Source organism: Gasterosteus aculeatus, chromosome 7, assembly GCF_964276395.1.
Source record: "Gasterosteus aculeatus chromosome 7, fGasAcu3.hap1.1, whole genome shotgun sequence".
Lineage (NCBI taxonomy): Eukaryota > Metazoa > Chordata > Actinopteri > Perciformes > Gasterosteidae > Gasterosteus > Gasterosteus aculeatus.
Window position 1 is genome coordinate 10308646 of NC_135694.1, and position 12595 is coordinate 10321240.

Consider the following 12595-nt stretch of genomic DNA (forward strand, 5'->3'; position numbering starts at 1 on the left):
CTGATACTCCTTTCTGAAAAGATGTGCTGATCTCAAGTTTACGTGAGATAACTCTATGAATCCAGGCTGTTCATGAAGGAAAGGAAAAAAACTGGATGGAAGGTATGACATAAACAGTTACAAAACTAAAATTTGATTTAAGACCTTGGGCGGGTGTGGCAGAGTCAACATGCCTTTGGCTTTAAGTTACACGAGTCTGAGTCCATATACACATTCATTGGCTCTCTATCTGAAGGGCTTTTGTTCGTCGGCTTGCTGCTGTGAGTTATTTGTTAAACTTGAATCAAACATGATGGTGGTTTTGGGAAAATGTGTTGAAAAACCACACACAAATATCCCAGATCACCTGATATTTTTTGTGTCACATGTAACATGTGACGTAAAAGTCCTTTTGGACAGAATGTTAGGAGTGAAAATTAAATACTAATTGTTTCAATTGTGTTTCAATGTGAAATAGTAACTTTTTGTGCAGTGGTAATAAATGCAATTGATTAATAGTCAAAATCTTCTGCCTATGAGCCTTCTATTCATGCTTTTTTTTTTAATACACAACTTTGTCACAAGATCCCCTGATGGCCTTAGAAAGAATGCAAGTTCAAGGTACTTCCACATTGGCTCTGACTTTTCAGGAACAGCGTTAGGCGTGTGGGTGCACACCTCAGCAATGCTTCAAAAACACAACACTGCGTCCTCCACTGCTTGTTGGCCTCGTTCATTTGTTTTGCTGAACAAGAAAAGTTTAACACAAATCTAAACCATTAGATAGTTTCTGAAACCATCTGTCCGTCGACTCAGTGTTCTCATCACACTCAGCTAAACCACCTACATAACTGTCAGTAGCAGTAATGTCCTAACAGGACCTGAGTAGTCCCCGTTTTCACATTTGTCACTTACTGTCGGCCAGCAAATAACGATAATCACATTTTATTTAAGATAAAAACAACGGCAAAACCCCAAAAAGTTAAACCCGCTAAAGCTAAAAGGATTAGTTGATAATTACTGATCTCGTCAACAATTCTGCTCTATGTAAAGAACTGATTAATAGTTTATTGTAATATTTTGATTAACGATGCTAACTAACATTTCCAACATTTTGTAGAGCAAATTGTTAACATGATCATTGCTATTTGATCTGCAACATTCATGCATTTTTTATTAAATGAAGCTTAGGCGAAAATTCAGTCAGGAAGACTGGACAGGCTGTGCCGTTCCCTGGTGGTGTCCTCTCTCCCTGGGGGCGCACGGCCAGCTGATTAGGGGCGGGGTTGGGTAGCATCAGACGTGGGTGTCTTTACCGTAAACCAATCGCATTGGGGCAGGCAACTTTAAACTGTTCTCTCTTTTGCTGTCAGTTGTCATTTCAGCACGCTCCAAAGGCGACCTGCCACCACCCCGGACACCTCCAATCTACAGCAGAACCTGGCATAGCTGGAGAGTTATGCAACTTGGGCTCTACCACCACCAGTGTCTGGACTCCCAAGGGGGGGATATGTCTCGGCTCGAGATCCCGGCCCCGGGTCTGTCCTGCGGCAGGATGGAGTCCAAGCCCCAAACAACTTGCAATATCATATTACACCTGTTATAATAAAGCATTGTTCAAATTTCAACAAGTCTCCGGATTGAAATCATGTAAGAAAAGCTTTATTAATGTTGAGAAAGGTAATGTGGTTGCCTTCAAGAAGCAGCTCACACACACACAATATATGTAGTTCCCACAATGGGCAGCAGACAAAAATACTTAGCAACAAATTCATAACATGTATATAGAATGCCATAAGGTGTATGGATAACATCAGAAAGAAGTTCCAATCTAAAAAATAATGGGATGGATTCTGGTATTAGGACAAAAAAAAAGCGTTAAAGCTGAGTAACAAAACCTTGAAGTGAAACACATTGATAAATTTAGGAGGTTACAAATTTGTAATGTAAATCGCTTTGGATAAAAGCGTCTGCTAAATGACTTGTAAAGTAATCTATGGGGTTCTGGTGTAGCCATCAATGGGCTAGAACCTTAAGTGCTGGTTGCCAATAAACCTTGCTGTCATGTCTTGGCCGGAATAGGGCCGCTTCTATGAAGCCAGCTTGGGCCCAGATTCTTCAGCCATCAATGGGCTGAAGCCCGTTTCAGTGCTGGTTGCAGATACACCCGGCTGCTATATCTCAACCAGTTTAGGCCCGTTGCTATGCCAGATTCAGTCCAGGTCTGGCAGCCATCAACGGGCCAGAACCTGTTATAGTGCTGGTTGGCAATAGACCCGGTGGCCATATCTAAGCCAGAATAAGGCCATGTCTGCAACAGCTACATCTGATCAAGATATGGCATAAATTAAATGGGCCAACACTGGCTCACATCTGGCCGCAATCATGTATATTGTTAGGTTACAATAATCAACTAATAAGTGATTTGTTACCAAAACAAAAAAATTCTGAATTATATGGCTTTAAGTATCCACCCGCACAATGAAGGCGGATTAGACTTGGAGTGAGTGCATTTACTAGGCAAGGCAATTCTATTTTATTTGTATAGCACATTAACAACAAATGTAGTGCTTCCCATAAAACGATTAACATCCAAACATAAAGCAAGGAGATTTAAAAACATTTAAGAACATTGATTGAAACATAAAAGTTATTAAAAAAAAAGACTAAAAGATAAAAAATGGAATACAATTTGCAGTATGATTAAAGAATTTCTTTAAGAATTCCGAAATGCAGAAATGGTCAATTAAAGGCAGAAGAAAACAGAAGTGTTAGGGTTTAAAGGAGGGCTTTAAAAGGAGCTGAGGGAGCTGTCTAGGACTTTAAAAAGCTGAAATCGCTGCTTCCCCATGTTTAGTTTTGACTGGGAAAAGAAAATAGACCAGTCCCAGACGACCTTAGAGTTTTTAGCGGTTTCCTAAGGTATCCGCTGATCAGAAACATACTTGTCACTGCGGCACAGCGCGGAGGGCAGTGCGCTATGGCCCCCCGGGGTTCGGGAGGTCGCCGCTCCTTCTCTTGGGGTGGAGGTCCCGGAGCTTGAGACAAGCTCTTTCATAGCTCCTGGCACCGAACAAAGTTTGTCTGACGCTTCCAGAAGGGGCTCCTCACATTAAGGTAATCGGGTCCGTAATTTGGCAAAAGGTCTGCTGAGTCCTTACGTGGTCGCGTCATTCGGTCAGCAAGTGGGGAAGGCGGAGGCAGGACTCCAACAAAAATACTATAATAGTCAAAATTCCAAATCAAAATGCCAAACAGGGGGGGAGACACAAAAGGCTTAAATACACTGGGAATGTGCAGGTGATTGGACACAGGTGGAAACAATCAGACACAGCAGACAATCACAGGACAAGGTAGGAAGTGAAGTTACCCAGCGACACAAGAGGCAGAAAACTACAATATAAAACTGGAAACAAACCCAACCGTGAATTCTGGCCAGCGGGGCATTTCTCCAGAGAGCTTTGCTTACTTGAGACAAATTTCACTTTGGTGAGCACAGACTCCGTAATGTAGTATGTAGTGAATATTGACTGATTACACCACACACTTTCACTGCACTGATTACACCTCATGCTCGAACACTCATTTAAGCCACACTCAAACACTCTGAGCAAAGTCTTGTTTTGCTATTTTTGAACATTTCAGCGTTTATTCCTGTGACTGCCTGATTGGTTGGTTTGACTTTGCCCGTTTTCAGATTTCTCCCTGTCTGCCCTGATAGTCTGCCCGGTATTTTACCACAAGTTAGCCTTGTCTCCACCACTTGGAGCGCCACAACGCCACTTGGGATAGGCCCAAGACCATTCTTGTTAAGGCACAGAGCTGTTCACCAAAATCAGGGGTCAGAGACCATAAGGTAATTATAAAAATATACAGTTTTATTTAGTTAAATATTCTTTTTAAAATGACATGTTCTTTGTTAAGGAGTAGATTAGTGATTAGTGAAGAAAATAAAACAATTCAAATCAATAAACCAGCATGCATAATAAGGAAGTTGCAAACAAAATAACAAAAAGGAAAAGACCCACATGCAATATGTACAACGGTTAATACAATATAGAGAGCCATTTTTGTACCAGTTTCCAGATTGCTTGTGTAATCAGAAGTTTAACCAGAATCCAGAACGGTTTCAGCCGGTATGAACAGCTTCAGTGGGGAGGGAGAACGCGCCGGGGAATATTGGCCCTTTAGTCGTTGCACCAGGATAGCCCCACAATAGCATGTCCAAGGCTGCAGCCCGGTCCAGCTGTAATGTGAAACAGTTAGAACACGACTAATGAATGTACAGCAAACAGGCAAACAAAGCGATTTACCGAATTACAGGACAGGCCGCCCACGGACCCCGGCGGTGGCACCCACTTCGCACACACACACTCAGACAGCGGCCCACACTACAATTAAGACTGTCAGATTTTAATAACGCCCAAATGTGTCGAAAGAGTGAGGCATACATCGTACAGAGACACTGCACGCCAGCAGTCCAGGCATACATCCACCCACACAGGGACATCCATGACCAAGACAGGGTCGCTATATGAAAGAATGCACATTAGTGCCGCATACATGGCGACACAGGACAATAAAAGGCACAAAAGATGGAGAAAGTGCCCTTACCACACCACAGCAGAATGATGACCTCGGGCAGCGGCAAAAACATAAAGCACGCCTTCCGGACACGTCTCACAGACACCCAGCAGGAGAAGACAACAGAACGAGTCCACACACCACACTTAAGTAAGGTCCCCGCCTCTTCCAATCAATCGGAATTAGCACCAGGTATGCTGGTCCACACCCCTGTGTGCAGGTAAGAGGGAGGGAAGAGCCCTCATCCGGTCACACCTTATAACAGCAATGTCATAAATAATATGTTTTACTTGAAGCTGTCTACAAGCTCATTCACAGAGATGCAGGGGAGAGCTGGTGTGGAGGAAAACGTATGAATAGTTCACTAGTGCTTTCAGTGATGTAACGATTTTTCAATTCCTTGGTCTGGACATTTGTGTGCAAGAAAATCCTTGTTGTCGTTATCCTTATAGCCTGGACCCAAAACATGAATGTTTACCTTATACAGCATGAAGCAGTAGAAATGGACATTTCTGGAAATTTTTTAGTGTGAGTATTCCATTCGGGCACTTCTTTACACATTTCTAGCAGAGAGGTCGGTTGACCCCACCCAACAAGCGGTGACAAAACTGTGACTAACACTGGATGAGTGAAGTTGTTTTTTCTGTCTCAGAAGAGGAAATTTACTTTGCAGAAATACAAGGTAATAATGCAAAACCCGTTTTTACACTCACGAGTCTGCTCCGTTCCCCCCATCAGAGTATCTCCATCCATAGCTTGAAAAGTAACTTTAAGGCGACGCCTATTTTTCTCATGAGCCTTTGAGAGCAGAAAAGACTTTTGGGGGGGTTGGGGTGCGGGAGTTAAGGCACAAGGTGTGACATTTCAGGGGATCTATTAGCAGGAATGGAATACGATATTCATGATTATATTGTCATTTACCTGAAATGAAAAATGTGTTTTCATTAGCTTATCTACAAGGGTAGCTCGTCCTCTTGACAAAGGTATTCGTGTTTCACAAAGGCAGCCGTGATTCTACAGCCATGAACAGAAAGACTACACGTTGGCTCTAGAGAGATGCTTTCAATATTTTACATTACCTGGAGGCCACCGTAGTTTGCCCTCAAACTTGTGGAACTGTTGTAAAGTGAGTCGCTGAGTGCAAGACCGTGGAAAAACCAGCCGTAACGTAATACTTATGGATCGCGTAGATGTTGGAGGATGATCCCTAAAAGAGACTAACAGTATTACCAAGATATTTCAATCTGAGACTCATCCCACCACAACCCTGGAAAGGGGCAATTGAGGAGTATTGGCGATAAAATGGGCATTTCCGACGTACCATAAGGCTGGCGCATGCTTCTATGTCTTTACGCACCGTTGTGTCGACACACTCATTTCATTTCATGGTTCTAAAAGCCTTACGTGTGTTGCAAAGCAGTTCCCCGCCAGAACAATAGGTGGAGTAACGTTTTTTGTCGAAGACGACCTAGAGTCACGTATTTGTGTGGGGAAGTCGTTGGTTTGTTTATTTATTTATCATAGACTTTTTTGCCCCGTGCATCTCCACTGCTGCTTTTCATCGCGGACACATTTGTCCGTATTTTCCTCCACAACTTTCTCCCCTCGACCGGCAAATCGAAGTTTGCGGAAATCTCTCTCCATGAATCGGAGGCCATACGCATGTCCTAATAGTCCGCCAATGACGGGTTGTAGAAATGGTCATCGGTCCGACAGGCCGTTCTCTCGTAACCATTGTTCGTTTTAATAATGGCGGTATTGTGCTATGATAATGGAAATGTGAGACTCTGTAAAGGATGTAGTTATCAGACCAACGCAGCCTTGCGGGCTGTAGGAGCCTTGCGTAGCTTTTGAAGCAAGCCTAGAAAAATGGGTCGACGCGCGCAAGGATGTGTGAAAAGGCACGCAAGGGGCTCTTGCGTCTCTATGAAAACGCAGAAGCATAAACTAGTTTATCGTCAGATGAACAGTCAAGGGGAGATTAACAATTTCTTTTGATCATTGAGAGAAATACATGTTCATGTATTCACAAATATAAGAATTAGTATGAAAGTGAAAAACATGTATCCCATTTAAGTAACGAGTCCATAACAGTCTGTAAAGTTTGGTTACACTCCATGCTATTGAATACAATGATAGATAACTGTGATTACGGTTATCGGAAGTTATTGTTTGTCACGTTGTGAATGCTGTTCTATTGAAAAATATCAATGTAAAAATGCATATTTATTTTTCATCTTTTAATCTGGTTCCAATGAGCAAACTGAACAGTATTTTTATCTAAACACGGAGGAAATGTAAATATATTTGTTCACTCTCACCATATCTGGAATCAGGAATCAGGAATCATTTATTGCCAAAATATGTCAAACATACAAGGAATTTGTCTTGGCGGTTGGTGCGTGACAGTTGACAGTGTAACAATAGACAACAAGACAGTAGTGCACAAGTAATAAAATAAAGTAAAATGAAATGCTAATGTTCAGCTCCCACTTGAGGTCCTCGGTGATAATGGAGCCCAGGAAACGGAAGGAATCCACAATAGTGACGGGTCACACAGGGTAATGGGGGAAGGTGGGGCTGTGTTCCTCCGGAAATCCACAACCATCTCCACTGTCTTTAGAGCGTTGAGCTCCAGGTTGTTCTGACTGCACCAGGACACCAGATGGTCAGACTCCCACCTGTAGGCGGACTCATCCCCACCAGAGATCAGTCCAATGAGGGTGGTGTCATCCGCAAACGTCAGGAGCTTGACGGACTGGTGACTGGAGGTGCAGCTGTTGGTGTACAGGGAGAAGAGCAGAGGGGAAAGAACGCAGCCTTGAGGGGAACCGGTGCTGATGGTCCGAGAGGCTAAGACATGTTTCCCCAGCTTCACGTGCTATTTCCTGTCAGACAGGAAGTCTATAATCCAATTGCAGGTGGAGTCGGCCACGTGCAGCTGGGAGAGTTTGTCCTGCAGCAGGGACGGGATGATGGTGTTGATGGCAGAGCTGAAGTCCACAAACAGGATCCTGGCGTAGGTTCCTGGGGAGTCCAGATGCTGGAGGATGTAGTGGAGGGCCATGTTGACAGAATCGTCCACAGACCTGTTGGCTCTGTAGGCGAACTGCAGGAGGTCCAGGAGGGGGTCAGTGAGGGACTTCAGGTGGGTCAGGACTAGCCGTTCAAAAGACTTCATGACTACAGAGGTCAGGGCGATAGGCCTGTAGTCATCGAGTTCTGTGATCCTGGGCTTCTTGGAAACAGGGATGATGGTGGAGGCCTTGAAGCAGGCTGGTACATGGCATGCCTCCAGGGAGGTGTTGTCAGTGAACACCGGAGACAGCTGGTCAGCAAAATGCTTCAGTGTATGAGGGGAAACGGAGTCCGGACCGCCTGCCTTACGGGGATTTTGTCTTTTAAAGAGCCGGTTAACATCTCTCTACAGAATAGAGAGGGTCGTTGCTGGTGGGGGAGGAGAAGGTGATATAGATGTAGAGGCGTGAGCACCTGATGGGCTGGGGGAGGGAGGGGTGGGGGACTGCAGCAGGTTGGTGGAGCTGTGGGGGATGGGATCAGGACATTGTCTTTCAAATCTGCAGTAGAACTCATTCAGCTCGTCTGCCAGGCGGAGGTCATTCATGGAGTGGGGGGTTTTTGGCTTGTAGTTGGTGAGGTGTTTGAGGCCTCTCCAAACCGAAGCAGAGTCACTTGCTGAGAACTGTTGTTGGAATTTCTCAGAGTACAGTCCTTTAGCATCTCTCACCGTCTTGCTAAACTTGTATTTTGACTCTGTGTACCGATCTTTGTCCCCACTCCTAGATGCCTGATCCTTCTGCAGGCGTAGTGTTCTGAGTTCCGCTGTGAACCAGGGTTTGTCGTTGTTGTAACTCACCCTGGTGCATGATGTTATATAGCTGTCCTTACAGAAGCCGATGTAGGAAGTTACAGCCTCTGTGAACTCATCCAGACTGTCAATAGCAGTCCTGAAAACATCCCAGTCTGTGCAGTCAAAGAACCCCCGAAGATCCTCCAGCGCCTTACTGGTCCACTTCTTGAATTCCCTCACCACAGGTTTGCAGAGCTTTAGTTTCTGCCTGTATGCAGGAATCAGATGGACCATGAATCAAGCGAATCTCACGGGGGGAATAAAAGGGTTTGCAGTTGGTGAAGAAAGTTTCCAGATCAGGAGAACAGTGTTTTAGGATCACCGTTACGTCGTTGCACCAGCTGTTGTTGAAGTAGAAGCAGATTCCTCCACCCTTTGTCTTGCCGGAGAGCTCCGTGTCGCGGTCTGCTCGGAGCAGCTGGAAGCCCGCCAGCTGGAGCGCAGGGTCCGGTATCAATCCGCAGAGCCACGTCTCCGTGAAGCACAAAACGGAGGATGTGGAGAAGTCTCTGTCTCTCCTTACCAGCAGCTGAATTTCGTCCAGTTTGTTGCACAGTGAACGCACGTTGGAGAGAAAGATACCTGGCAGCGGAGTGCGAGAACCACACTTGCGGAGTCTTACCAGCGAGCCGGCCCGTTTCCCTCCACGTCTCACCGCGTGACGAAAGGTGAGCGCACCTTTGACTTTAATGTCCAGTAATTCCACGGAAGATAGCAGGAAAGTTGGAAGTAACTCCGCTGGAGTTGTTCCACGGATGTTCAAGAGCTCATCTCTGGTGAAAGAGCTCCGGAAATCGCAGCAGGAAACATGATCAACAACAAAAACAACAAAAAACGCACCGTGGCAGCCATCAATGGCGCCATCTTGGATCTGGCTTTCCTCCAACACATTTCTCTTGTTCTTAAAAGTTTCATTTTCATCCTTCACATTTCTTTTCCATGGCATGCCGCCCCTGCTCTTTGTTTTGTTTTGATTGATTGTGCAGACTGAGAATATTGTCATGTCACTATACTGCAGCTTGAAAAGAGAGCTGAGTGTATTTGATTTCAGTATATCAATAAAGGATGATTTGTGGTAACTGCTTAAAACATGTCTTAATATTTGATACAAATGTGAGTTATTTTCCACTGATTTAAACTGTTCAAACTATGAAATACATTAGTATGTGAACCAGTTGCTCAAAACACTAATTTGACTCAATAGAGGCAGTGAGCATGTGATCGTGTTTCCTGAGTAGGATGTACTGTCATTTTTTCTTGGCCAATCAAACACAGTCTTGTATTGTGAAAAATGTAGAAAGGATGAAGATTGTTCTCATTCAGCACAATAATTTCAACACGATGACATCTGCAAAATTTATCTTCTACCTGACATGTTTGTCTTTGGGGAAAATGGGTGAGTTGTGTTTTAGTGACTTCAGTTTGAATCTTTTAAAGTGTGTGGCCACTCCTGATGGCATTGCTTCAGATGAGTTGATTCATAGTATGAAGTGTAATCGCTTCTTCTCTTGTATCGCTTCAGTTCAGACGACTGACCTGGATTCCTCCTCATCTGTTTATCAAGGGAATAGTTTTCTATCAGTTCAAACAGGGGGAAACTTGACGTTGAAATGTTTTCATGAAGCCAGTTCAGCAGGAAGGGTTCACTGGTTTAAACACATTCTGGGACAGAAACCGAGGCTCATCTCATCCTCCTACAGGTTATCAAAAGTGACTTTTAATGCTGAATTCAAGAATCCACGCTTCACAGTGGATACTGAAAATAATCGGAATCACTTGACGATAACAGATCTGCAAATTAAAGACTCAGCTACTTACAATTGTTTAAGAGGTAATGCATACAAATTGGATTTCTTGACGATAACTACTGTCAGTGTACAGGGTTCTAGTTCAAACATCCCAGCTTTGCTCCATCAGTCACCATCAGAGACCATCCAGCCAGGAGGCTCTGTGACTCTGAACTGTACAGTACAAACTGGGACCTGTGATGGACAACACAGTGTTTACTGGTTCAAAGACTCTGAAGAATCTCATCCAGCGCTCATTTACACTGATGGAGGCAGCACCGATCAGTGTGAGAGGAAACCCAACACACAAAAACACACCTGTGACTACAACCTGCCGATGGAGAGCCTGAATCTGTCTCATGCTGGAACCTACTACTGTGCTGTTGCCTCGTGTGGACACATTCTGTTTGGAAACGGGACCAAACAGGACTTTAAAGGTAAGTCATTTCATTGCATATGTTATGTATTCCTATTCATATTGTCAGTAAAATACTTTTAAAGGGGATATACATCATTATATATATATATATATATATATCATTTTAAATGTATATTATTTTGTTTCTCTACAGATGAGAAGGACTCTCGTATCTATTTCTTGAGTGGAGCTCTAACTTTTACCATCATCCTTAATGTCCTTCTGGTTTTCTTACTTTGCATGATGAACAAGAGAAACCGCTGTGAAGTTACAGGTATTGTAAAAACTATTTTGTGTGTCTGACAGTGTGCCCTCACTTCACACTTTCTTATAGTGTCAGAACTTTTCTTTCTCCTTCAGAGTCTCATGCAAGATATTCAGCTCCCTTCACACCAAATACTGAGGTAAGATAACTGTTGTTTTATCATTCAAACAATCAGGCACAGTAGTGATTAAGGACACTGTTTTATTGTCTATAATGTACAATATTGTGGTTTCTCTCTTTTTGTTAGGGTGAACGAAATGAATCAAACATCCAATATGCGGCGGTAAGAGAACAAAAGATGAGCAGATCTAGAAGACAAAGGAACAACCTTGAGACTGAATGCACATACTCAACTATAAAGCAGTAGGAGTGTACGTGCTTCAAAGGGGTACCAAGCTGGCCTATGAGACGCTGAGGTCATTTTGTAATTATGTGTTGAAGCAGCATGGGACTGTAACTGTATGACTGATATCTCTATAAATCCAGGCTGTTTTATGAAGAAAAGTAAAAACAACTGTAAAAAAGGGATGACGTAGAGAACAGTTACAGGACTAAAATCTGAACCACGAACATACACAAACATTCCAGATGTAATTATTGTGATTTAAAAATCCTTTTGCACACAATTTTATATGTGAATATGAAATACTACCAATTATTTTAAGTGTAATGTAATAACTTCATTGTATATTTGGCAGTGGTAATAAATGCAGATGATAAATAGTCAAGATCAGGGGTCTCAGACTCAATTCGGGTGCGGGCAATATGCAGCCCACCTCGACCGAACGCGGACCAGACCATTACGGCCGACGGAGGGTGGTGCTGACGATTCGACCGGCGAACGGTACTGTCCTCCTCCATAACTGTCAGTAGCATCAGCAGTAGTAGCAGTAATGTCCTCACAGGACGCTGATCAGTCCCCATTTTCACATTTTTGTCACTTAGAACTGTCTGCCAGCAGATAACGGTCATTTTTTATTAGAGGGTACCGATTTACAAACCAATCAGCTATCAATCTGACAACAAAATACAGCATAGAAGGTCAATGGACACTATCTCTGGCGTTCTGGTGTGGCCAGCAATGCGTAGAATGAAATATATTTAAGCGTTCGTTCTGGGTGCTGGTACACAGACTAGTTCAAAACACATCGAGGAACTCTGTGAAACATGCATACATCTATAAATATGAACAAGTGAACTTAGCGCTTCCTCATTTGTACTAAGGTCAGTCAATAGAAAATTCTACATTTTATTTTAAAAAGGGATTAATAAAATGATTTTATACATTAATAGTTAGGGTTTGTTCCCCTGTATAAAGAAGACTTTACTTTATTTGTCTTTCATAAATATGTGATTCATGTTAATTTTATATTTATTTAATGTAGATGTGACATGAAAATAAACCGTGACATACAGCATTCGATGCAGACATCAGCTGAACATGCTCAAAAATCCCTTCTGGTCTATTAATAACTTTGTCTAACCAGAAATGTAAGCGGGGCATGCAACCTTCAAACTAGCAACCTCTCTGCATTACTTTCTGCTGGTGGAAACTTCACTCCTAGTTTGAATGGAGGAAGACTGGCACAGTCACAAATCAAGAGCAAAAAGAAGCCATTTTGTGAGGGCAGCCCTATAAAATGAGCAATAATGTAGCGGGGGTAGCAGAGCAGAGTAAAGCAATAAGATCT

The 12595-nt window shown here is 43.3% G+C and overlaps 2 protein-coding genes across 3 annotated transcripts in view; both read left to right on the forward strand.

Annotated features, from left to right (window-relative positions):
- LOC120822520 (immunoglobulin kappa light chain-like) overlaps nt 1-12595 on the forward strand; it is a 73654-nt gene that overhangs the window by 13327 nt on the left and 47732 nt on the right. The gene's annotated exons all lie outside the window — the stretch shown is intronic.
- Nucleotides 9631-11415, forward strand: LOC120822519 (polymeric immunoglobulin receptor-like). Of its 2 annotated transcripts, XM_040182288.2 has the most exons (5): nt 9633-9830; nt 9957-10658; nt 10794-10913; nt 11000-11043; nt 11152-11415. In XM_040182288.2, the coding sequence occupies exons 1-5, from the start codon at nt 9674-9676 to the stop codon at nt 11269-11271; spliced, it is 1143 nt and encodes a 380-aa protein (XP_040038222.2). In that variant the 5' UTR covers nt 9633-9673; the 3' UTR covers nt 11272-11415. The 2 variants fall into 2 exon arrangements, with proteins under 2 accessions (XP_040038221.2, XP_040038222.2); XM_040182287.2 differs by having other exon boundaries at nt 9631-10658.